This window comes from Heterodontus francisci, chromosome 19 (assembly GCF_036365525.1).
Source record: "Heterodontus francisci isolate sHetFra1 chromosome 19, sHetFra1.hap1, whole genome shotgun sequence".
Classification (NCBI taxonomy): domain Eukaryota; kingdom Metazoa; phylum Chordata; class Chondrichthyes; order Heterodontiformes; family Heterodontidae; genus Heterodontus; species Heterodontus francisci.
In genome coordinates this window covers 54001113-54028523 of record NC_090389.1, presented here as the reverse complement: position 1 = coordinate 54028523, position 27411 = coordinate 54001113, and the positions used below count along the sequence as shown (strand labels likewise).

General features: G+C 44.5%; 1 protein-coding gene across 4 annotated transcripts in view; it reads right to left on the bottom strand.

Annotated features, from left to right (window-relative positions):
* Nucleotides 1–27411, bottom strand: part of LOC137380061 (protein FAM3C-like) — a 73848-nt gene that overhangs the window by 12445 nt on the left and 33992 nt on the right. For all 4 annotated transcript variants that reach the window (XM_068051620.1, XM_068051621.1, XM_068051623.1 and 1 more), the window contains exons 3-8: nucleotides 18745–18852; nucleotides 11212–11335; nucleotides 7706–7764; nucleotides 7550–7600; nucleotides 7183–7267; nucleotides 4604–4730 (exon numbers count right to left, since the gene is read on the bottom strand). In XM_068051620.1, coding sequence (XP_067907721.1) covers nucleotides 4604–4730; nucleotides 7183–7267; nucleotides 7550–7600; nucleotides 7706–7764; nucleotides 11212–11335; nucleotides 18745–18852 — 554 coding nt within the window. The remainder of the gene's footprint in view (nucleotides 1–4603; nucleotides 4731–7182; nucleotides 7268–7549; nucleotides 7601–7705; nucleotides 7765–11211; nucleotides 11336–18744; nucleotides 18853–27411) is intronic.

Genomic DNA, 27411 nt, shown 5'->3' with positions numbered 1-27411 from the left:
AAGGCGGCAATGAGGTCTGGAGCTGAGTGGCCCTGCCGGAACCCAAGGAGCTGAGTGGCCCTGCCGGAACCCAAACTGAGCATCGGTGAATAGGTTATTGCTGTGTAAATGCTGCTTGATAGCACTGTAGATGATACCATCCATCACTTTGCTGATGATCGAGAGTAGACTGATGGGGCAGTAATTGGTCGGATTGGATTTGTCCTGCTTTTTGTGAGCAGGACCTACCTGGGTAATTTTCCACATTGCCAGGTAGATGCCAGTGTTGTAGCTGTACTGGAACAGCTTGGCTGGGATTGCAACTAGGTTGTGCAACGAGCACGTCTCCAGTACTACTGCCAGGATGTTGTCTGGACCCATAACCTTTGCTGTATCCAGCCGTTTCTTGATATTACATGGAGTGAATCAAATTGGCTGTAAACTGGCATTTGTGATGGTGGGGACCTCAGAGGAAGGCTGAGATGGATCATCCACATGGTGCTTCTGGCTGAAGATAGTTGCAAATGCTTTAGCCTAGTTTTTTGCACTGAAGTACTAGGCTTCCCCATCATTGAGTATGGGGATATTTGTGGACCCTTCTCCTCTGGTTAGTTGTTTAATTGCTCACCACCATTCACAACTGGATCCGGCAGGACTGCAGAGTTTTGATCTGATCCGTTGGTTGTGGGATTGCTTAGCTCTATCTATCACATGCTACTTTCACTGTTAAGCATGCATGTAGTCCTGTGTTGTAGCTTCACCAGCTTGGCACCTCAGTTTTAGGTATGTCTGGTGCTGTGCCTGGCATGCTCTCCTGCACTCGTCATTGAACCAGGGTTAGTCCCCTGGTTAGATGGTAATGGTAGAATGAGTGATATGCTGGGCCATGAGGTTACAGATAGTGGTTGAATACAATGCTGCTGCTGCCGATGGTTAAATGCGCCTCATTGATGCCCAGTTTTGAGCTGCAAGATCTTTTCTATTAAATCTATCCAATTTAGCATGGTGGTAGTGAAGGCCAAACATCTCTGCCCCAGGATATCACTGCAGCAGTTCCTCAGTAGTGTCCTAGACCCAACCATCTTCAACTGCTTCATCAATGACCTACCTTCCATAATAAGGTCAGATGATTGCACAGTGTTCAGTACCATTCATGACTCCTGAGATACTCTCCACAAGGACTTAAAAAAGTAATGAGAGTGAAGAGGGGACATGAAAAAACACTGGCGGGCAATAATAACGGAAAATCCTAAGGCATTTTATAAGTATATTAAGGGCAAGAGGATAAGCAGGGAAAGTGTAGGGGCCATTAGCGACGAAAGTGGCAATCTGTGTGTGGAGCCGGAGGATATAGGTGAGGTTTTAAATGATTATTTTTCATCCGTGTTCACTATGGAGAAGGACGAGATCAGGGAGGGGGACTGTGATATACTTCAACATATTAGTATTGAAAGAGAGGAAGTGGGACGGCACAGTGGCGCAGTGGTTAGCACCGCAGCCTCACAGCTCCAGCGACCCGGGTTCAATTCTGGGTACTGCCTGTGTGGAGTTTGCAAGTTCTCCCTGTGTCTGTGTGGGTTTTCTCTGGGTGCTCCGGTTTCCTCCCACAAGCCAAAAGACTTGCAGGTTGGTAGGTAAATTGGCCATTATAAATTGCCACTAGTATAGGTAGGTGGTAGGGAAATATACCTAGAGGGTGGTTGGAATCTGGAACGCACTGCATGAAGAGGTGGTAGAGGCAGGAACCATCACAACATTTAAGAAGTATTTAGATGAGCACTTGAAACACCATAGCATACAAGGCTATGGGCCAGGTGCGGGAAAATGGTATTAGAATAGGTAGGTGCTTGATGGCTGGCACAGAAACGATGGGCCGAAGGGACAATTTCTGTGCTGTATGACTCAATGACTCTATGACTGTGCAGTGGTCACTCCTACTAATACTGTCATGGATAGATGCATCTGTGGCAGGTAGATTGGTGAGGACAAGATCAAGCAGGTTTTTCCCTCTTGTTAGTTCCCTCACCACCTGCCACAGGCCCAGTCTAGCTGCTATGTCCTTCAGGACTCGGCCAGCTTGGTCATAGTGATGCTACCAAATCACTCTTGGTGATGGGCATTGAAGTCCCCCACCCAGAGTACATTCTGTGCCCTTGCTACCGTCAGTGCTTCTTCCAAGTGGTGTTCAAAATGGACGAGTCCTGATTCATCAGCCGAGGGAGGGTGGTAGGTGGTAATCAGCAGGAGGTGACCAATGCAAACAAATGGACCGCTGGGTTGAGCACTACCTAGAACTGTACTCCAGGGAGAATGTTGTCACTGAGACTGCCCTCAATGCAGCCCAGCCTCTACCAGTCATGGATGAGCTGGACATACAGCCAACAAAATCGGAACTCAGTGATGCCATTGATTCTCTAGCCAGCGGAAAAGCCCCCGGGAAGGACAGCATTACCCCTGAAATAATCAAGAGTGCCAAGCCTGCTATACTCTCAGCACTACATGAACTGCTATGCCTGTGCTGGGACGAGGGAGCAGTACCTCAGGACATGTGCAATATCATCACCCTCTATAAAAACAAAGGTGACCGCGGTGACTGCAACAACTTCCGTGGAATCTCCCTGCTCAGCATAGTGGGGAAAGTCTTTGCTCGAGTCGCTCTAAACAGGCTCCAGAAGCTGGCCGAGCACATCTACCCTGAGGCACAGTGTGGCTTTCGTGCAGAGAGATCGACTGTTGACATGCTGTTCTCCCTTCGTCAGATACAGGAGAAATGCCCCGAACAACAGATGCCCCTCTACGTTGCTTTCATTGATCTCACCAAAGCCTTTGACCTCGTCAGCAGGCGTGGTCTCTTCAGACTGCTAGAAAAGATTGGATGTCCACCAAAGCTACTAAGTATCATCACCTCATTCCATGACAATATGAAAGGCACAATTCAACATGGTGGCTCCTCATCAGAGCCCTTTCCTATCCTGAGTGGCGTGAAACAGGGCTGTGTTCTCGCACCCACACTTTTTGGGATTTTCTTCTCCCTGCTGCTTTCACATGCGTTCAAGTCCTCTGAAGAAGGAATTTTCCTCCACACAAGATCAGGGGGCAGGTTGTTCAACCTTGCCCGTCTAAGAGCGAAGTCCAAAGTACGGAAAGTCTTCATCAGGGAACTCCTCTTTGCTGACGATGCTGCTTTAACATCTCACACTGAAGAGTGCCTGCAGAGTCTCATCGACAGGTTTGCGGCTGCCTGCAATGAATTTGGCCTAACCATCAGCCTCAAGAAAACGAACATCATGGGGCAGGACGTCAGAAATCCTCCAACCATCAATATTGGCGACCACGCTCTGGAACTGGTTCAAGAGTTCACTTACCTAGGCTCAACTATCACCAGTAACCTGTCTCTAGATGCAGAAATCAACAAGCGCATGGGAAAGGCTTCCACTGCTATGTCCAGACTGGCCAAGAGAGTGTGGGAAAATGGCGCACTGACACGGAACACACAAGTCCGAGTGTATCAGGCCTGTGTCCTCAGTACCTTGCTCTATGGCAGCGAGGCCTGGACAACGTATGTCGGCCAAGAGCGACGTCTCAATTCATTCCATCTTCGCTGCCTCCGGAGAATACTTGGCATCAGGTGGCAGGACCGTATCTCCAACTCAGAAGTCCTCGAGGCAGCCAACATCGCCAGCTTATACACACTACTGAGTCAGTGGCGCTTGAGATGGCTTGGCCATGTGAGCTGCATGAAAGATGGCAGGATCCCCAAAGACACATTGTACAGCGAGCTTGCCACTGGTATCAGACCCACCGGCTGTCCATGTCTCCGCTCTAAAGACGTCTGCAAAGGCGACATGAAGTCCTGTGACATTGATCACAAGTCGTGGGAGTCAGTTGCCAGCGTCCGCCAGAGCTGGTGGGCAGCCATAAAGGCAGGGCTAAAGTGTGGCGAGTTGAAGAGACTTAGTAGTTGGCAGGAAAAAAGACAGAGGCGCAAGGGGAGAGCCAACTGTGTAACAGCCCCGACAGACAAATTTTTCTGTAGCACCTGTGGAAGAGCCTGTCACTCTAGAATTGGCCTTTATAGCCACTCCAGGCGCTGCTCCACACACCACTGACCACCTCCAGGCACTTACCCATTGTGTCTCGGGATAAGGAGGCCAAAGAAAAAAGTTCCCTCACCACCTGCCACAGGCCCAGTCTAGCTGCTATGTCCTTCAGGACTCGGCCAGCTTGGTCATAGTGATGCTACCAAATCACTCTTGGTGACGGGCATTGAAGTCCCCCACCCAGAGTACATTCTGTGCCCTTGCTACCGTCAATACTTCTTCCAAGTGGTGTTCAAAATGGACGAGTCCTGATTCATCAGCTGAGGGAGGGTGGTAGGTGGCAATCAGCAGGAGGTGTCCTTGCTAATGTTTGACCTGATGCCATGAGACTTCATGGGATCTGGAATCAATGTTGAGGACTCCCAGGACAACACCCTCCCGACTGTATACCACTGTGCTGCCACGTACACAAACTATCAGCATTCAATCCACCTGTATACAAGCCAATTGTATACAAAACATCAGCATGCATATATTGGATCAGATTAATTAACTTGGTTTGGAATAATATTCTTTGTTCATACCTGTTCAAATGGACTTTTCTCCTTAATTGGTTTTGCTCCAACAAAAACCCAGTTGTCCCGAAACTGCACATTATGAACTAAAGAGCTTCCAAGCTCACTAAAAAGAGTTCTTGCTTCATCAGTCATCCTAAAAATGTAAGTGGAAAAAATTAAACTGATAATGTTTAATTTATATCTGCTTCAAGCAGACTTAAAAAAGCAGACCAAACAACAAAATCCATTAAGAAGAATGATGACAACTCAGAAGACCCTGGATGCCACTGAATTAGCACACTTCCTTTTGACTTCTGGATCTGTGGCTTATACAGCTCAGTCTGAGGAGGTGAAGGAGCTCTCTGCATGGCTGACAAGGTATTATTTAAATGAGTTTGGGCCATTGCTATTTGGTATGCTGTGAGGCACAAGATGGAAATGTGATGTTCAATATTTCCACCTTACAACAATAACATTTTATAGCACCTTTACTGCTGAAAAATGTCCCAAGTCACTTTAGAGGTGCAAGGAAAGTACCAAAGTGATGTTAATAGTGATAATCAAAAGCTTGACCAAAGAAGAAGGAATCTAAGCAAGATGTTAAAAGAAGAGGAAGACGGAGGGGTGAGGGAATTCCAGTCAGAGGGCCCTGGACAGTTGCTGAAGGCATAATTACCAATGGTGGAGCAAAGGGAGGGGAAAGCACAAGAGGATGAAGTCAAAGAAACAGAAAGTTCGGCAGGGAGGATAGAAAGAGGTTACAGAGATAGGGAGGAATTAGGCCATGAAGGAATTTAAACAAGCGGCTGAACATTTTTAATTTGATGTGTTGGGGGGCTGGAAGCCAATGTCGGTCAGTGAGGACAGGGGTGAGATGTGAGAGTGGCACCATGTGGGTTAGAAGATGGGTAGCAGAGTTTTGGATGAGCTGATTTATGAAAGATGGAGAATGGGAGGGCAAAAGAACATTTAAATAGTTAAGTCTGAAGGTGCCAAAGGCATGAAAGAGGTCTTCAGCAGCACATGGCTTGAAGTAAGGTTCAAGATGGAGAACATTACAGAGGTGGGAGTAGGCAGTCCTTGTGATAGATATATATGATTGAAACCTCAGCTCAAGCTCAGGTTGCTAACAGTCTAGCTGAACCTTACTCAGTGGCCAGAGCTGGGAATGGAGTTAATAATTAGGTTACTGAGTTTGTGGTGGAGGCTGAAGATATGGAGTTGATCTTTCCATAGATTAGCTGGAGGAAGTTTCATCTCATCCAACACTGCAGTTGTGGCATGTGACTTATCCACATGCTTATAAAAACCATTTGCAAATTTGTATAACATAGAATTCACACAGAGGCTGTAATTTAATCCTAATAACCCAAGTACAAATATTATCAACTTGCTATACAGTAGCGTTTATGCAAACTTAAGTTGCTTATATATTGGCACTATTTAATTTGGTTCCAGGATACTGGCATCGAGGTGTCATTTACCCTCTTGAATCTGGCTCCCATATCTTGGTAGCAGATAAATAAATCAATTTTAAAAATCTGAATCTATAAGCTACCTTTTAGAGTAAGGAACCCTAAGATGAAGTTAGAAATATGGCACGTAGACGATTCAGTGACATCCAAATTAAATGATGCCAATGTAAAAGCAACTGTAATTTCACCATGTTTAATCATTTTCTCCCCTCCCCTTGAACTGTTGGTGCTTGGCCTTACAGTGAGTGTCTGGAAACAAGGCCTTTAAAGCTTGCACTTTTTATACGGGCATTTTCACTCCAGATCTGCACAGTAGGTAAATAGTATGACTTTTATGGGAGGGTTTCATCAGCACTTGAAGTTTCCAGTCCATCCTTTACTCGTTGCTTGGCAAAAACATCCTTCCCTTCCTGTTCTGACACTGATGTTAAAATCGATGGAAGACAGTGTAACCTACTGATTGCAAAGTGGCTACAGACAAAGGCATTAATTAGTTAGCAATGGTTTTTATTATTTTAATACTTAGCTGACACTTCTAACCCGATCATTCAAAGCTGCTGCTTTTCCCCACCTACCAGCTTGTATGCCAATGTTCTGGAGGAAGTTTCCAGCAAGTACGATAACCAGCCAATGAGAATTAAGTGTGCATGCTGTTCAAGAGCACTTTAAATGTGGTGCAGTACGTGCTTAATTCAAATTAGCAGCTTGCTGTCTCAGCTGGTAACCTCCTTCAGAGCATCGGAGCAGATACAGACAGATGGAGAGATGCAGCAGTGTTGCAGGGATAGAAACAGTAGCAGTCATTCATTATGCTTTATTATAAAAGGTTTTCCTGTAGGTAAAAAAAAGTAGGAGAAAAAAGTTTGCACCCTGGAATAACTTTGTTGCAAAGGATTTGTTGTTTTTACTGATTTTGTTGTAAATGGTTTCTCCTGCATTTATTCATTTAATGCTTAGTGTAGCGTGGATGAGTCTGTGTTATTTACCCCAAATTTACACACATGATGAGGACGCAGCAAAACAAATGAGAACCAGATCACATGATGTGGACTTACGTAGATTTACACAAGTCATGAGGTCATGGCACCATAACCCATAACGTATAACATCCAAACAGTTGCCATTACTTACTTTGTTGCTGGATCATCGAAAGAAGCAAGAAAAACAATATTGCCAGGTTTTACCAGATTCAAGAAATCCAACAGCAGCTTAACATCTGGAAGAACGGAAATAAGTATTTTCTTACTTTTATTAATTTATTTTTCTTATATGTGCATCTGTTCCTTGCTTTGCATTTAGATAGTAATTGATATTTAAATCGTTATCTTCTGTTTTCATTTGTATTGAATTTACCTTTCCCCTTCCCCCAACTCCCCCAACAAATTCTAGCAATGAATGAAAGACGAGAGATTGGGGGGATTACATTTCCATTTGTGTAGAGCTCAAAATATTTGGGCTAAATCAAAGCAAATTCTGTTAAATTTTTAAAATGTCTTACTTCCAGTCCACATGTCAAAAAAGTCACTCCTTAATAGATTGCCAGATGAAGCTGTAGAATAAAGAGACATCTACATTACATATCAGACATTATAATTTGGCAATATGAAGCTATAGGAGTATTTACTGATTATATGTTCTCAGACAATCTACTCACCATTGACCACAGCAATGTTTAATCCTTTTCCAATGTTATTCAATATTCCACTCATGAGTCTATAGGAAGGGAAAAGAAAGAGACATCTCAAACAGCAAGCAGACATTTTTACCAAGATCTTGAACTTATGATTTGTGCAGTGTCTACATAATAGTCTTTGTCTGCTAGACTAAATGCTTAAGCACCAACAGACTATTTGACCTTGGAGAGAGGAGTGCATTATATCCACATGCTATCCTGTTTTCATCCAACATCGACAAACGTGCACCTTTCAGGAGAGGTTACTGTGTAGTGGTCAGGATTGGAAATGCTCGCTCACTTTGACTCACGATCTACCTGTACAATGGTGTAACTCTCTGGGAAAGTTTTTATTTTGGAAAGCCTATTCTGATGTCGGGAGCCTGAGCCTTGATTTGGTTTACCTGCCCAGAGATTTAAGCTCGCTACTTGGTTTGGTTACCGATGCTTTGTTATTTTCCAGTTGGTTTCAGGGCGGCACAGTGGCGCAGTGGTTAGCACTGCAGCCTCACAGCTCCAGGGACCCGCGTTCAATTCTGGGTACTGCCTGTGCGGAGTTTGCAAGTTCTCCCTTTGACCGCGTGGGTTTTCGCCGGGTGCTCTGGTTTCCTCCCACCGCCAAAGACTTGCAGGTGATAAGTAAATTGGCCATTGTAAATTGCCCCTAGTGTAGGTAGGTGGTAGGGAATATGGGATTACTGTAGGGTTAGTATAAATGGGTGGTTCTCGGTCGGCACAGACTCAGTGGGCCGAAGGGCCTGTTTCAGTGCTGTATCTCTAAATAAAGAAATCCATGTCAATCAGAGCCAGCCTCTCCCTTCTTTATTTTTGCTGACATTCTATTGAGTATTTCCTCCCTGTTACTGTAGGTTTCAGGACTGTGGACACAGTTATACTCAAATTATTTGTTGGCAGAATTCTCCATTTTCCCTTGGCCCTTATTAATGTTTTAATGAATACTGAAATTCCTGAGTGCCCTGCAGGCTGGAGTTTAGCCATCGCTGACATTTCCTATGCTGATTTACCATACTTATTTATATACATTTTGGGGTGCACACTCAGTGGCCTGCTCCAGATGAAGGCAAGGATCGTAATCCATGAACAAATATTAAAATTGTTTATTGTTCCTCAGTATGCAGTTTACCCTTCATTTTCTTAATTTTCATGTCCTCTCAAATAAAACACCCTCAGAAACAATGTGCTTTCTGACTCAGCATGAGCAATGCCATGGGAAATGAACTAGTATTGATATACAAATGATTTTTAAAAACATTTCTGGCATCAAGTGGCCCTGAACAAATCAGCACAATATCACTCTCAACAATCTTCACAATCATCAGCACAGCTACACTCACCTTGGATTATGTAGGTAGTGAGCTTGAAGAGGTAGCAACACATAAGTCATTGCCCAGATGAAAAGGAACAAATGAACTGCCAGAAAAGTAGCAGTAACCTGCTACTCACCTATGTGAGTGCCATCATTGATCTTCTGTACTGTAGGAAATCCAGCAGTGTGGATGCTGTAGTTCTGCTCCGATAGATATTTAATGTGGGAATAAGTGAACAATGCACAGTAAGCTGCTTAACAACGCATCAGTCACCATTCTGGTGGGATGGGCAAGATCAACCTAACTCCCACCCTCCCTACATGAAGAAGGCATGTCAGGGGGAGTTTTGGGCTACCTTTTTAATACAGCCTTAAAAAGGCCTCAGTAGATGTCACACCAACTAATAGGAATACAGGACCTAGGAAGATAGGAACAGGAGTAGCCCATTTAGCCCCTCAAGCCTATTCCTCTGTTCATAAGATTATGGCTGATCTGTGACCTAATTCCAAGTGCCCACCTTTGCCCCATATCTCTTAATACCTTTGGTTAGCTGAAATCTATTCATTTCAGCTTTAAAATTAACAATTGACCAAGCATCAACTGCCATTTGCGGAAGAGAGTTCCATACTTCTACCACTCTTTGCATGTAGATGTGTTTCCTAACTACACTCCTGAAAGATCTGACTCTAAGTTTTAGGCTATGTCCCCAGTCAAAGACTCCTCAACCAGCAGAAATAGTTTATTTCCCCCTACCCTATCAGTTCCCCTTAATTTCTTGACAACTTTGATTAATTCACCCCTTAACCTTCTAAATTCTGGGGAATACAACTCTAGTTTGTGTAATCCCTCTTTGTAATTTAACCCTTGGAGTCCTGGCATCATTCTGGTACTTCACACTGCACTTCCTCCAGGGCCAATATATCTTTCTTAAGGTGTGGTGCCCAGAACAGAACACAGCACTCCAGGTGTGGTCTAAATAGGGCTTTATATAGCTGTAGCATAATTTCTATCCACTTGTAGTTTAGTCCTCTAGATATAAACTAAAGTATTCCATTAGCCTTTTTAATTACTTTCTGTACCTGTTCATGTCATTTCCAAAGTACTCTGATCTATCCTATTTGGGTCTAAAGTTGAACAACTCACACGACTCTCCTTCCTCCTTTAAGATATTCCTTAAAGCATACCTTTTGGTCATCTGTTCTTACGTGGGGTGCTTTACTACATTAACGATGCTATATAAATGTAAGTCGTAGTTATTGTTCAAAAGAAGGGTCACTGACCTGAAACGTTAACTCAGCTTCTCTCTCTCCACAGATGCTGCCAAACCTGCTGAGTATTTCCAGCATTTCTCGTTTTTATTTCAGATTTCCAGCATCTGCAGCATTTTGCTTTTATTATCATAGTTATTGTTGTTGTTGTAGGGCCATCCACATGCTGGTGATGACAGATTGACAGGCTTTTGCTAATGTTGCTCCAAAAGGAATGGCTAGGTATGGCACAAATGGACTTTTTCTTTGATCTCTACCTTTCCTCTTCTTGATAAACACTCATATTCACTTGTCCCCTTCCCATGACAGCTCGAGTGAAGTGGGGAACTCAGTATGCTGCCGGTACCAGGGACTATCCTGCATTCACACAGATGCTAGTGCACTATCAATACACTGGCTTCTGAATTAACTGGTCTGCTCACTTCTATCCAAACATGACAAGTTCCTAATCTTGTCTGAGCTTTTAAAGAGAAGTACCGAGTAGAGGCCTAGTAGTTTCTCAGATGAAATTGAAGAGCAAATAATTCCTCAATGTGGAAAAAGTGGGAAGGGAAGTTAAAAGAAAATGTAAAAGTATTACTTGACAATATCACTTAATGGCCTGTGACAATGACAAGCATTTTATCATTTTTGGAGTATCAGTAAGATTCTTTCCATAATGCAAAGAGTAGTTGTATCTAACTTGCTTTTGCATTTCAATTGCTTTATTGAAGCTCACAGGTGAATGAACAAATTACCCCATGATTTTAGTCATTTAATCGGACCTTTGTAAGCACAGAAATAAACAATTAAGCGGCAAACATTAGATTTAAAACAGTCTATTCCACAAAACATGTGGGAGGTTTATAATCCAAAGAATGTTTACAATCTGGTTACAGCATTGTTTACTCACATTTTATTATTAAAACAAATGGTGGGTCCGACAACATTAGCTGCCCCGCTTATGATTCTAAATGAAAACTGGTCCGCAGGACAAGGTGTTTCCATTCCACAGACGGGCTTCTTAACTTTTGAATCTGTAAATGCATAAAACAAACCATTTATAATATTCTCTTCGTAACTCAAAAATGCCAAGGTTGATGTCATACCTGTTTTACCTGGTGTAAAATGGGGGCGAAAGCATCCAAAGTGGCATAGATGCTGTGCTGAGAGTACGCTGCCTGCCATATTGGTAAAGGCAGAAAAAGAAGAGTCCAGGGACAGTGCTTGAAACAAGCATTAGACACTTTGTATCTGCAAATAAGGGACCCATCACCTGTTTGAGGATTGGGTGACTGCTTAGCGAAACATTTCCGTTCAGTCTATAAGTGTGACTCTGAGCTTCAGGTCGCCTGTCATTTTAATTCTCCACCTGGCTCTCATTCTGACCTCTCTTTCCTCAGCCTTCAGCAGTGTTCCAATGAAGCTCAACACAAGCTTGAGGAAAAGCACCTCATCTTTCGATAAGGCACTTTACAGACTTTCGGACTCAACACTGAGTTCAACAATTTTACACCGTAACCTCTGCTCGAATTTGTTTTCTCTTTGCTGGTTTTGGTTTTACTCTCATTTATCTCCGTATTTTGCTTTCGGACAGTAGCTGTTCATTATTCTGCTATTTGTCTGGATCAAGCTTGTGTTTCTTTTACGTGTCGCATTACCACTCCTTTTGGCCTTGCACCACCAACCCTTTTGCCATTTAATCTCTCCTGTCTTCCACCCTCAAACCTTCCCTTTGTTCTTTCCCCCTCCCCAAATTCACTTGTTTAAAACCTATTACATCTCTAACCTTTCCCAGTTGTGATGAAAGGTCATTGACCTTAAATGTTAACTTTGCTTCTCTCTCCACAGATGTTGTCTGACCTGCTGATTATTTCCAGAATTTTCTGTTTTTACCTATTTGAGGCCCGCTTTTTAAAATTGGTCTGCCTTGAACCTAGAACTGGCCTAACCAATAGGACGCTGCCACTGAAAGCAAAGCTTGTTAAAAAATATGCACCTTAATGTGGAGCCATGAGGAGTACTTCTCTTGTTTCCACTACAATACCAATGATCATTGTCTACTGCTGCTTGGCCCCCTCCTCACCCTGCCAACTGATCCCTGCTCTCAACACTTATATGAGGGTCATTAACAGGATTGCAGTGGCCCAACATCCAATGCAAAAATTTTGTTCATGCCAGCATGCTGCTCACTGGCAATTTCTAGCCTATGGTCTTGCTCAGTTTTAAAAATATTGTTAATTGGGAATTTTGCAGCTACAGCGATGTGTCATTTTTACGCAAACAAACGGCACTGGCATAACTGCCAATCAACATGTCAGGAGTCAATTATGCTGACAGGGTTCACAAAGGGCATAAATCATGTTCCACAGCTTCTCACTATGTTTTAGGTAAAAGTCTTTATGCATGATTAGCTCAGATGCACATTCAGCTACACAGAAGTCCCTTTGTCAAGGTTCTTGCCAGGTTGACTCAAGAATAGGGAACAAAAGGAGTCCAGGTGAAGTAAGAGTGAACTGGGCAAGCGCCTGTGTATCTCTGTAACCAATCAGATTGAAGGATTGTGAAATTAACAATGCAAGGACTGAGAAGGAAGTATAAGTTAGAATGGTGAATTCATGTCAAATCAGGTGGAGAAAGAGAAATAAAGAGAGGGAAAGAAACATTGGATTAAGAGAGAGGAAAAAGAGAGAAAAGGAAAAGTGAGAAAGTAAAATTTTTAGTATCTCCAATACCAATTAAAACCTGTAATAATGAGACTCCACACTTGCAAAAGTTAATTTTCAGTGCCAGAGGAAGATCCCAGGTGACCCCACAGTTCAGCGATGCCTCCCTGAAGGTTCTCCTCCAGGCTGCAAGGGCAAGGTGAGAGATCCTCTTCCCCAGGGACACGAGGAGAGGACCGCAACTGACCAAGTAAGCCTGGATGGAGATCACAGAAGATGTCAGCAGTCATGGGGTCACCTCCCAAACCTGGAATAAATGCCGCAAGTGCATCAATGACCTTACCTGGTGTACCAAGGTGAGTACTCCATACCACTTTTCCCTTTGGGGTTTGCATGTGGCAAAGCAAGAGGATGCGCTTGGTAGAGAGGGAGTGACCACCCAGTCCGTGGCAATGGGGTTGGGCAGCAGCATATCCTGTCAGAGGCATGGCTGCTTCTTGGTGAGAAGCGCCTGCCTGTCTGTCTTTGCTGACCTCTACAAGTTCCCTCGAGAGTGGCCATATGCAGGTGGCATTTGTGCCCCCCATCATAGTCTGCTGAGCCCCCACCAGCATTTACTTTGTGCTTGTCTCTGTTGGGAAACTAACATTCTTGCTTCTTGTGCTTGCAGTGGAACACTGTGCACAACAAAGAAAGAGCCAAGACCGGCAGAGGGTGCTGTACCTCCACATCGGACCCCCATAGAAGCAGAGGCCTTGGAATTGGCAGGGCAAAAGGAAATGGGAATCCCTTAATGCTTAAGTGTTTATGTTCTGTCATGCACGTCAGGGTCAAGCCGGGGCACGAAGAGTACGAGAGACCGGGGACTAGTCGCCTCTGAGGAGGAGGAGGGATCCTCAGAAGGTGCAGCATTACATCATTCCAGAATGACAGAATCACATAATTGTTACGGCACAGAAGGAGGCCATTTGGCCCGTTGGGTCTGCACTGGCTCTCCGAAACAGCATTTCACCTAGTGCCACTCCCCATCCTTCTCCCTGTAGCTCAGTACATTCTTCCTTTTCAGATAATAATTCAATTTGTAGTGTACATTAATGATTTAGATGTAAATCTAGGAGGTATGATCAGTAAGTTCGTGGATGACAAGAAAATTGGTGGTGTCGTAAATAGTGAGGAAGAAAGCCTTAGATGACAGGACGATATAGATGGGCTGGTAAGATGGGTGGAGCAGTGGCAAATGGAATTTAATCCTCAGACGTGTGAGGTGATGCATTTTGGGAGGACTAACAAGGCAAGGGAATATACAATGGATGGTAGGACCCTAGGAAGTACAGAAGGTCAGAGGGACCTTGGTGTACTTGTCCATAGATCACTGAAGGCAGCAGCACAGGTAGATAAGGTGGTTAGGAAAGCATATGGGATATTTGCCTTTATTAGCCAAGGCATAGAATAAAAGAGCAGGGAGGTTATGATGGAACTGTATAAAACGCTAGTTAGGCCACAGCTGGAGTACTGTGTACAGTTCTGGGCCCCACACTATGGGAAGGATGTGATTGCACTGGAGAGGGTGTAGAGGAGATTCACCAGGATGTTGCCTGGGCTGGAGCGTTTCAGCTGTGAAGAGAGACTGAAAAGGCTAGGGTCATTTTCCTTAGAGCAGAGAAGGCTGAGGGAGGACATGATTGAGGTATACAAAATTTTGAGGGGCATTGATAGGTTAGATAGGAAGAAACTTTTTCCCTTTGTGGCGTGGTCAATAACCAGGGGGCATAGATTTAAGCTGGCAGCCAAGATGGGCACCGCAATTTGCATCTGAAATACCTTTTCACATTCCAAATACCCAACTGGAGACAGAGGTCTGAGGAGCTTGGACCCAGAACAATGGCTTGCTCTAGGTGATGGAATTCCCTAAAATTGCTTCATTAGCACTGCATTCAAGGCAATCCTAACACCTTGATTTTGAAAGAGCAAACTCCCTCCAAGTGTAACATCCTGGGGCCTGGGGAGCCAATTCTGAACCTTGAAGATCTTTGAAGGTTCCAGTGAATAAACTGAGGCAGTCATGGGACTGTCTGTCCATCTCTGTGGAAGCTAAAGGTTTCCTTGAACAAAGATAGAAGGGCAGTCACTCAGACTGTGCAGCAGGAGAAAGGCTGTGTGCCTTTCCCTCTCTCTCTCCAGATAACACAAGTTTGAACCCCGTCTGTGACTGTAGACCATCCAAACCTATAGATTGCTCCAGACAGAGACCGGGGAAGAGAGCCATCTACAAGTCTGCCTCCGAGAAAGCCAGTGGGCCAGCCACAAAGTGCACTTTGACCAGCCAAAGACTTCAAGAATACAACTTCATCCGGAAGACCACTGAATCATCCAACTTCACAGACTGTGTATTTAATTTCCTTTTATTCTGGACTCTAATCCAACTACAAAATGTACTTTCCCCTCTGTAACCCATTTGTCTGTGTATGAATCTCGTGTCAATGTGTGTGTCAATGTGTAGCGTAATTTTTTTTTTAGATTGGGTTTAGATTGTTAAGTATACTAAACTCACCTCTTTCTTGTATAAACTCAAGGAAACCTGTCCGATTGGTTCTTTCATGATCACATTGAAGGTAAAAGTTAAAACACTCAGAGGTGATAAGCACAACCGCTGTTTAAAAAGGACTAAACCCTGTTGCGGTCAAATAAGAGGAAGGACAAGAGAGGAGCCTGGGACCCCCTCTTTACCTGACTGTAACAGCGCTCCTGGCCCCTTTGTCAGTGACACCATCACCTCAAGTAACTGTGACGACAAAGGTGGATCCTGTACCTGTGTAGGAGCCCTTCAGCATGCTAGGGTCCTCCAAGCCTCAGGCAGCAAGAGGACGGCCGCAAGGTCATCCCAAGTCACTGGCCAGCACGTTCAGCAGCTTGCCTCCACCTCAGCTACAACTGCAGGGAGAGCAACTCATAAAAGCACTCGTAAGAGTTAAGAAGGGCAGCTAACTGCACTTGGGGTTTATGGGTGATTACAATCTGCAGACATTAAGTCTCATTTCTATTGTGCAGCTCAATAAGTCTTGCGCTCGCTGTTGCTGCTTCTCATTCCAATTCCTGCTGCCCTGTGAGATCTCATCTACACCCCTACTCCCTCAATGGGCTTGAAGTGATGGACAAAGGCACATTCGTTCAGCTCCTCAGCCTTGCCACTGTGTGCTGTGTACCTGGGTGTTGAAGTGCATAATGAAGGAGGCAACAGCAGAACTGATTAAAGGCAAGGTTTAATTGGAACTTTCTGAAAGGGCAGAAGGGTCACAGAAAATGGTTCTCTTTTAAGGTGTCCCAAGCCTCCCTTGTGCGTACCTCACTGCACCTTGCCTGTGGTCCAAAGTGTCCCTCATCTTGCATCGCATGATTAGCTGGCTCCTCCACATCCTCATCGTCGGAAGAGGCATCGCAATCAGCGATGTCCTTTTGTTCAATGCCTCACTCCCTCTGTAGAGCTAGGTTGTGCAGTGCACAGCAGACCACCACGATACATGAGACACTTACTGGAGCATACTGAAGAGTTCTACCGGATTGGTCTAAGCACTTGAATTGCATTTTCAGAAGCCCAATGGTCTGCTCGATGGTCACTCAGGTTGACCAATGGCAGGTTATGTACCTCTTCTCTGTATCTGTGCATGGGTTCCTCACAGGCGTGAGTAGCCATGCCTTCAGTGGGTAGCCTTCATCTCCCAGCATCCATCCCTGAAGGGGCACAGGGGGCCGGAAAAGCTGAGGCACCTGGGACTGCTGAAATATGTACGCCTCATGGCTGCTTCCGGGGAACCATGCACGCACCTGCAAGATCTGTCTGCAGTGTCGCAGACCAGTTGTACATTGAGCAAGTGGTAGCCCTTTCTGTTGATGAGGGCAGTGGCTGGTCTGTGGGACCTTTGATGGCCACAAGTGTGCAGTTGATGACACCCTGCGCCCGGGGGAATCCAGTGATGGCCCCGAAGCTGATAAACATCTCCGCCTGACTTTTTTGATCGGTGCTGTAGCGCACAATGTCACCAGCCCTCTTAAACATGGCATTTGTCACCTCCTTGATGCACTGATGGGCTGCAGATGGGGAGATTCCACATGTGATGTCCCCAGCGGATCCTTGGAAAGAGCCGGAGGTGTAGAAGTTGAGAGCCATGGTGATCTTCAGAGCCACTGGAATTGGGCGTTCACCAACCCCCATTGATTGCAGTTCATCCTGCAGCAGGGTGCAGAGATCAGTGATGGCCTCCCTGGAGAGCCGCAATCTCTGTTGACACTGCTGCTCAGACATTTCGAGAAAATTCAGTCTTGGGTGCTACACTGTCTCCTGGGGATAGCCGCTTCAGTGCACAGGTGTCTGTTGACGTGCCCCTCTGCATCTTTCTGCACCATGCCCACCCTGAGGCTGGCTTTGCTGGTCCTGAGATTGCTGATGTGCCTGGACCTCCCTCCTCCTCAACGGGGACCCCGAGGACTGGGTGAATGAGGCCCATGGCAGGTGGCCTCCCTGTTATTCCTAGGCCTTCAATCCTCATGCCCCCCCGCAAAACACATTTGTGAATCCTGTCCTCAGAGTAAGTGCCACTGCCCCATGTGACCCTGGCAACATGCCCCTAATCCTGGCACCTTCTCCCCCTTCTGCCATTGTCTGGCAGTTCTCTATGTGCATCATCCCTCCTGCCACCACATGCTGGCTCTCCCGGTGACTTTGTAAGATAGCCAGTCCTTAGCGTACACTTCCTTGCATGCTTCGTTTAACCAGGCGGGGTTCCGAAGCCCTGTGGTCCCCATGAGCCATCAGTAAAATGAGAAAGGCGCTGTAAAATTGCAGTTAATTGGCCTTTCAAGTACCTTAATTGGTGTCCTGCTGCCTCAATGCCAGAAGTCTGCCCTCCATGGTTCCTGCCATTGGTAAAAGATGACAGACTTCTGGCCAAATGTGGTCCGTTCCCATTTTAAAGCCCCCACCCCCACCCACCTCCAAACATGCTCTAAATGGCCCATAAAATTCCGGCCTAAATATTGGAGCAGCAGACATGCTTGGTTTCATTGCTCAACAGTACTGAAATAGTTGACCATGCTGGAATTCAACTTGAACCCAGAACTCTTTTCTTTGGCATTACTTGGGTAAATGAAAACCAAAGCAACAGAACACAATTCTGACGAAGATTTAAACTAAAATGTTAACATGTCTCTCTCTTTCAGGTACTGACTGAACCTTTACGCCATTTCTTTTTTGATCTCATTTCAGACTTTGCTTTGTCTTTGGCACAGTGGCGCAGTGGTTAGCACCGCAGCCTCACAACTCCAGCGACCCGGGTTAAATTCTGGGTACTACCTGTGCGGAGTTTGCAAGTTCTCCCTGTGACCGCGTGGGTTTCCGCCAGGTGCTCCGGTTTCCTCCCACAGCCGAAGACTTGTAGGTTGATAGGTAAATTGGCCATTATAAATTGCCCCTAGTATAGGTAGGTGGTAGGGGAATGGTGGGGATGTGGTAGGAATATGGGATTAGTGTAGGGTTAGTATAAATGGGTGGTTGATGGTTGGCACAGACTCGGTGGGCCGAAGGGCCTGTTTCAGTGCTGTATCTCTAAATAAATATTCAAAAACCATCGTCCACAGTTATACTTCAATTTTCAGCTTTGTACAAATCTAACAGCTAATGTCTCTGACAGAATACAGTAAATAGTTCCAGCAGAAAATGTTACATTTAAAGATGTCCTCTGCTTTTCATCGATTAATATTAGAAATATTGAATCTAGTGTCCATACCTTGGGAGTATTTCACATCATTCAGGTTTTCTGAAGAATCCATGATTTTACTTGCAAGGAAAAACGTCAGGCCAGTGATGAACAGCACCACTACACCACGTACCAAAACTGTAAGATAACATTGAAATGAGTTATTCTTCATAGCATTACAATTGAATTTTTCTGTTTGTAATGTCAAGATGTCTTCTGGGCAGTCAGCTCCCTATGGAGTTCTTTACTATGCATCTCTATCCTTGGCCATCTGTTTCCCTTTCTACATCAGTCTAAAGGCCTGCTACCCGACCCGAGCCCGACTGGACCTGATGACACGTGTCGGGTTCGGGTCGGTCTGGTCCGGGTCGGACACACACAGTACGTATTTCATTTTGCTCTGCTGGGAAGTGCCAAAAGTTGAAAAACCTACTTGAGCTGGGAGTGCGGGACGTCAAGGATGGAAACTGAGTCTGCGCAGTGAGTATCTCTATGATGTCATCATGCTCATGCTGCAGCTTCGGAATCGGAAGGTGGGTAATGTGAACATTCCGGTGGTCGGGTTGGGCGCAGGAAAAAATGGAGGGACTCGAGTCCGATGTGGTTCTGTCGGGTTCGGGTCAGATTTTTTTTATCTTGACCTGAGCAGGCCTTTACACTCGTCTCCTTTTTTCCACTGTGTAATTTTCCCCTGGCTCTAATACTGGGTACATTTTAGCCCCAACTCAGTTAAATGCTAGTTTAAACTGACACTACCCATCCCCCGACCATGCCTGCTCTTTGCTTTCCTCAGTGAGAACTGAATCTTTTCTCAAATCTGGCTTTCAACTTCCTGAGTTTCTCTGGACATCAAGATGACGTTTCTGCGTTGGAGTATACTGTGAGACTCAGCTGCTATGTCTTTGATCTGCTACTCCGTTGCTTAAATCGTAAAGTAACTTTGATCAGCTTACAGCCCTTCCCCCATCACTGTAGTGCCCTGCTGAATGTGTGACTCGCCTACCGGTTTGACTGGTTTTTCAGCTTCAGCTACAGTGTTTTTTTAAAATTTGTTCGTGGAATCTAGGCGTTGCTAGCTAGGCCAGCATTTATTGCTCACTAAAGGCATTTAAGAATCACATCATTAGTGAACCAGATGGGTTTTTAACAACAATCGACAATGGTTTCATGGTCACCATTAGACCAGCCTTTTTTTAAATTCCAGATTTTGTTTTGAATTAAATTCAAATTTCACCATCTGTCATGGTGGGATTCAAACCCATGTCCCCATTACTGGTTTAGTAACATCACCATTATGCCACTGCCTCCCCTTTGGTTCCTAGTCAGAGATTCACTCTCCTGAGTTGAAGTACATTTCTCAGCCACTTCTGGATCTTATGGGGACCTCCAACATCGCCACGGTCTTTTTTTCTGCTCCGCAACTGATTCTGCACACCTCCTGGTTCTTCATTCCTACAGCAATGGCTCCATCAGTGCATCCTCAGATACCCTACCCTTTCAAATCGCTTCTGGACTTCATTCGCCCGCCACACCTGTCTCTGATCTTGGATAACAGTTCGTTGATGCCTCATGCTAACCCCACACTACCTGTGTCAACTTTATTCCACTGCAAGACCTCTGACTTTAACTCTGGGCTCCCTCCTATTGTCTCCTCTCTATTTCCCATTAACTACCAGGATATGTATCCTAATAATTGATGCGTAACCAGGCCTATGTAACTTGAGTTTTCCCTATGTGTGTGTTTTGGCTGCTGCTCCAGACCCCAGCCCATCACTTCTATTTCCACTTTATTTTCTACCCATGTTTTACTCCTTTTTTTTTACCCTTCCTAGATTCCTCTCTCCTTTTGTTATGCCTCCTTTCCTTTCTCTCTTCTCAAGTACTCCACCCCCCAAACTCCTCACCCTGACCCTTACTCCTTGACTTTCCTACCCTCCGGTTGCCATCCACAAGCTTGACTCCCTCTTAAATAAGCTTACAGCTTCCTCTGTGCTTCTTTTGGCATCCTCCGAAGGGCCCACCGAGCCACTCGCCACTGCCTCCTTACAGACAGCAACTCTAATTGCCCCATCTTACTCTCTCGCCGATCTTCTTGCTCAGCACACTCGGTGAGGACTAAACTTGCCAATCTCTTTACTGTCCAAATTGCCCCTCCTAGTGCTGACCCTGTGGACTCTGCCAGCGGATCAGTTATCACCGCCCGTCTCTACATCTCCCTCCACAATGTCCGTTCACTTGTGTATGTAAACAAGGACCTTGGCATGAGCTCATTGTGGATGATTACATTGACATCATGGCCTTGACGAGAGCTGAGCTGAGGGGCGATGCCACATCTCCCTAAATAAAGCCTCCCTGCCTGGCTATACCTTTACCTTAGACTTTCCCCGTCCAGGCTGTTGCGGTGGCCGTGTGGCTCTTATCATTAAATCACACATTCATTTGTCCCCCTCCTTCTCTGGCACTTTAACCTCCTTTGACCATCTCACTTTGTTCCATCCTTCTCACCACTCATTTAAAATCCTCATTCCCTACTGGCCACCCAAGTACCATAAAAATTATCTCACCGAGTTATCTTCACTGCTTTCCTCCCTCAGCCTCTGCATGAGTGACTATACCCAGTAATTTTAATCTCCATCTCAATTCATCACTATCTCTCCTCAGAGTTCACTGTCCTCCTATCCTCTCTTAATCTCTCACCCCATATAAACTCCCAAATTATACTCACAGCCAACCTTGACCTTGCTATTTCGCATGGCCTCACCAGTCCCATCGTGTCAATTAGAGAGAAGGCTGTCTCTGGTCACTTCCATGTATCGGTCTCCACCCATATCCCCCTTCCATGCCCCAAACCTTCTGTATCCTCCGTGCAAAAAACTCTCTCCCAATTCACTTACAAATGCACTGTCAAAATCGCAACCATCTAGCCTTTTGGACATCCATTCACCACAACATTTCTGCAAACAGGGATCTGCTGAACCACACTCTCACCTCCACCTTCGATGCCCTAGTCCCCATTAAAACCATTACCCTCTCTCAGCTTGACTGATGCCCTGGTATGGTCCTTCTCTTCACTTCCTTAAGTCCAAGGGATGCAAACATGAACAGATGTGGTGGACAACTGGTTTAGCCATTGGCCACCGGATCTGGATGGACCATATAAAGCACCATCGGGTCCTGCTCTTGTCTGCCAAAACTGTTCACTATTCCATAAGAACATGAGAAATAAGAGCAGGAGTGGGCCATTCAGCCCCACAAACCTGCCCCGCCATTCAATAAGATCATTGCTCATCTGTCCCAGGCCTCAACTTCCTCTTTTGGGCCTGCTCCGCCTAACCCTCGACTCCCCGAGATTTCAAAAATCGATCTATTTCCTCCTTAAATACTTTTAGTGACCTAGCCTCCACAACTCTCTGAGGCTGAGAATTCCAGAGATTCACCACCCTCTGAGAGAAGAAATTCCTTCGCATCTCAGTTTTAAATGTTGCCCCCTTATTCTGTAACTATGTCCCCCAGTTTGAGATTCCCCCACTAGTGGAAACATCTTCTCAACATCTACCCTGTCGAGCCCCTTAAAATCTTATCTGTTTGTATAAGATCAAAATCATCCTGGAATGTGAGAATAATCACCCAGCTTCTTTACTGTACTGCAAACGGTTTTCCTAAACCGCTCTCCCCTGTCTCCTCCACCCTCACTTCCAACAAGTACAATGGACGTTTTTGTCACTAAGATTGAGACCGCCCAATCAGCTGCCTCTGCTGCTTCTCTCCCTTCCCGAAGACAACCAGGCCAAACTTCCTCAAAGCCCTTACCCTGAACTTGTATCTTTCTTTAGTTTCTCTCCTATCTCCCTCTGAGTTCATCTTGTCCATGAGACTCATGTCCTGTTTCTTCAACCCTATTCCAACTATATTGGTGAGCACCCAACTTTCCTTCCTGGTCCCCATGTTAGCTGATATTGTTAACAGTTCTTTCTTCTGAGCTATTGATCCTCTCTCCTTTAAATCTGCCAATTATCACCCCTTCTAGAAAACCAACCCTTGACTCTACCATCCTTGCAACTACCATCCTGTCTCCAAAGTCCCTTTCATCTCGAAGGTCCTTGAACGTGTTGTCACCTCCCAAATCCGTGCCCATCTCTCCTGGAACTCCATGTTTGATTCCCTCCAATCAAGTTCCCACCTCTGCAATACGACTGAAATGCGTCTTATCAAAGTCACAAATGATATCCTATGTAACTGTGACAAAGCTAAACTAACCCTCCTCATCCTTCTGGACCTGCCTGTAGCCTTTGACATGGTTGACCATGTAGTATAAGGGCATGAAGGGGTTAAGCTTGAGAGACTTGAGAGACCATAATGTACTTTTTAAACAACCTTTCAAGTCCAGTTACAGTTTTTGTTGCTTATCTGCACAAGCTTAAAAAGTGAGAAATGGAAGCTAGGTTAACTGAATATTCCAGTGGTCAGGTCAGGTTGGGCACAGGAAAAAATGAAAGGACTCGGGCCGGGTTGGATGTGGTTCTGTTGGGCTTGGGTCAGGTTTCATTTGCAGATCTGAGCTGGCCTTTACCCTAGACACCTTTCTCACCTGGTTGTAACAGTATAATAATGCAAGATAAAGAAAAATGTATCATTAACCTTCAACAGCACCATCCATTAACATACTGTATATTCTCCCTTTTTTAAATAAAAACTTGTTTAAAGAATTACAAAGCAATTTAACAAAAAAAATTCCACATTTTCATAACTCATCAGAACAAAAGATGGCCCTCTTCAAGACATCCAACAACTTCTTTGAATAAGGACCTCTCTTCGTAAAACAATCTGACAACTGATGACTTCCGTTGACCCATTTTCTTTTGAAAATTTCTTTTTTTTCCAACATTTATTTTATACTTGAGAGATCAATCCTCAATCTCTTTTCCATGACACATTTTGTCGAATGGACGGAGAGAGAGAATGGTTATCTATGTAGCATTCTATAGGAAAACATTTTTCCGATTGTCCCTGTTATGACCAGGTGAGAAAGAGGTCTATGGTTCCCTTTCAGCCTTCACCTGGTCTTACTGTAACAGGGTTTTATTTTTAAACACATTGTGTTTTTAGCTCCCCCTTGGTTCACCGCTTTCCAATTATAAGGCAGAGAAACCAGCACAAACAGGCTTTCTTAGGTTTAAAGAAAAGTTGAAATTTATTAACCTTAAACTTAAACTCTAATTCAGTTAATACCTATGGATACACGACGCGCCCATGCTAGCATGCATACATGATGCACACATTCAAGAGACAGAAAAGAACAGAAGAAAAATAAAGTGGAAAGGTTTGAGGCAATATCTGAACAGTTGCTGTTATGGTTCTTTGAGCTCACTGTAGAGTCCTTGATTGCAGGTAGATCTTGATTTTCATTGGGGCCCAGTATTCTTCTTCAACCTTGTTCGCTGTAGGAGACTTTTCTCTCTTGGGGTTCATGTGTATTCAGTGAATTCAGAGGCTTGTGAGAAAGAGATGAGAGCAGATGGGAGAGATCTTTTCAGTCCAGGAGCAAACAGCTTTCTGCCCAAACTGTTTGTACAAATTCAAAAAGCTCAAGTTACTCAACAGATTTGACATGTGACTAGCTGATTTGACCATGTCAGTTTGTGTATTCGGCCATCTTAGCAGTCAACCTGAAATGCGACCTCCCCCACCTTCAACGTCTGCTGATCAAAGTCCATTGTGGGTTGAATGTCAGGGAATGGCTACTTTGTCCTTCCAAACACCATCTGCCAATATGCAAATGTCCTTGCCAGCCACAGTCGATCTGTTCAACAAGTCCTCCCCTCACTCCAGTAACAGTTTAAAATCAATGTTCATGACAAAATTAATGTGCCTCATTCTTGGCAGGTGGTGGCCTAGCATGACAGTCACACATATGAGTTCATTTAAAATACTCGATAACTACATACCCATATCTATCGCTTCTATCGTGCAAGTGTCTCAGCAGCGAAGGTGCTTTTAACTATCCTCTTTATTTTCTTTGATTCCTAGGCTAATGGACAACATTTATCATTTCTTCCCACCAAAGATATAATGAACCCTGCTGCGCTCGAATAACCACAGGGAAGATTAGTGTGTGAGGCGTCACTAAAGATGACTAATTTAATTTCTTCTGAGTCACCCAATGCTGGAAACTTGAGTGTACATTTGTCTAAACACAATCTCTTCAATGTCTTATTTGCTTTCCGCACTTCCCCAACAGTAGCATGTTTCAGCATGGTGCTCAATTCCAATACATCACAGCAAGCATCCGGTATAGTTTGTGAGCACAACCTGTTTAATTTCCCAATTAAGCTCCTTAACTGGTCTGCTTTTTCCTTTGTTACAGAGTCTTCCTTTTGTGAGGATCTGGCCCGATTTATTAGGATCCTATTAACATTCTCTAGGTAAGACTGTTGATTTAGGGTAACCCCCAACTTAGCCTGCCTAATATTCAACCCTATATATTTAAAAACTCCAGAAGCCCGACTTCCAATTTTAAATTCCTGTAGAACTTTATCTAACACAAATTTCTCAAATGCTGTAGATCCTCCCCACAGAAAATGTGCATCAAGAAAATGCCTGCTAGTTTTTCTTCATAGTACCAATAAAATATTGCTGGATCACTGAAAAATACCACATCCTTGGTGCATCATTTAGCCCATAAACACACTTGTTTAGCTTCCATAATTTCCCTTCTATACTGCCAGCTTCTTTTGGTGGCTTTAAAAATACTTCCCTTTGAAAGTTCTCCCCTTGCAAAAGTGCTGCTTTGATGTCAATGGACTTACATTCCCATGAGTGTGTCATTAAAAGGGCTAGGAAAATCCTCAAACTTGCTTTTCCTGCTGATGGAGAGTCTACTCTAACTTCTTGGTCGCCTAGACGTTCCTCAAATCCTCAAGCTACAAGTCTGGCCTTCGCTTTATACGTACCATTGGGAAGTACTTTCTCTGTACAGATTCATCTATGAGACAATGCTGGTTGTCCTCAACCTGGCACCTCCATGTATACGCCAAACTCTCTCCAACTGTCAAGCTCTTTTTGCTTTGCACCCTTTACCAACTTCCATCTAACTTGTTAGTGGCCACTAATATAGCTTTCCTATCGTAAGGTCTCCTACTTTTTGTGGCGCTCCTCGCCTGCTGTTTGATCCTTGCTCTTGTGAAAGCACGTCCCAACTAGATTTCCTACCCCTTTCTGGACTGCTGCTAGTCAACCTGTCCCTCCTATGGCCAGACTTCTTCTCACAAGTTTGTGACCTTTTCCTTGGACTATGATCATCTTGAGGCCCACTGTCTGAACTTACACTACGTTTTCTGGACTTCCACATTTTTACTTCCTTCTGCCAATCTATAGGTCTGCTAGCCTGTCCCTTGTCTTGCACATTCAGCCAATGTTTGTATTCCCCTGTGGCCTTTCCTGCCCTTCCTATAAGGGTGGCTTCCCTCCATTCACTAGTCCCTTCTGGCACTCTGGTCCCAACTTTCGGCAGTTGACCTTTGGGATAAACGGCCTTATCTGGACCTTCACTATGACTTGTTCCACTCTTGGTTAGCCCATTATCTGCTTGCAAAGGTCTGACATATGTGCATGTGAAGTACATGGTGCATCATCAGTATCAATCATTTGTTCAGATTCTGTCAATGGATAATCAGTGTCAATAAGCCGTGAGGAATGTACTCGAACTGTTTGGTTGCCAAGTTGCAAAATTACCGTTTTGCCATCAGTGCCTATAACTTTTCCTGGGCCTCGCCATTCTTTCTGCCCTTCTCTTTTGTAATACACCATGTCCCCGGTATTAAAATTATTTTCTGATGGTCTGATGCGATACCTCAAAGCTCTCCTGATTTTTTCTGAAACCTCTGCCTTAATAAATGCTCTTCTCCCTGGATACATGGCATTCAAATGTTCCGCCAAAATTGAACTAATTGTAGTCCCCTCTAAAGCCGGGGTATGATCCCACATTACTGAAGGTATTTTCTGATTCCTGCCATAAACTAATTTATAGGGGCTGTAACCCCCACCCATTTGAAGCGTGTTTTTCTGCATGTACCGCCCATGCCAGAGCAGTGTCAATTTACAATTTGGTTGCTCAGCTACAATTTTTGGAGCATTTCATCAATCACAGTGTGATTTCTCGCACAAATTCCATTAATAAAGGGATTTCTGTTGCCGTTTGCATTGCTACAATATTCATATTTTCACACATACTCATATTGCCAAATTCTCCTCCATTGTCAGTTAGAAATCTAGCTGGTGCTTCCCAGTCCCGTTCCTATCCACCTTTCCATTATCTTGTCCACTATTACTTTTTTGTCTTTATTATAGATTACCGTTGACAGACTGAATCTAGTCGCTATGTCTATAAAGTGTAGAAAAAAATATTTTTGTCTTTATCCCAATGCTTCAAGTCCATCACTACGGTTTCAATAAAGTCGCTTGCTAATGGGAGACCCGCTATGGGTCATGTTGACGTCCTATATTTTTTACAGATGTCACATTTTTCACTGATAAATTTAGTAAATCGGTAAGTTTAGTGTAGTCATCATCTATTGTACCTGCATCTTTTAACAGAATCTTCAACCTATGACAAGATAGATGCGCAAACTGTCAATGTAGTTTTGAAATAATTTGCCTTTTCTCCTATAAATCCCTACCTCCAGATGCCATTAATACCTC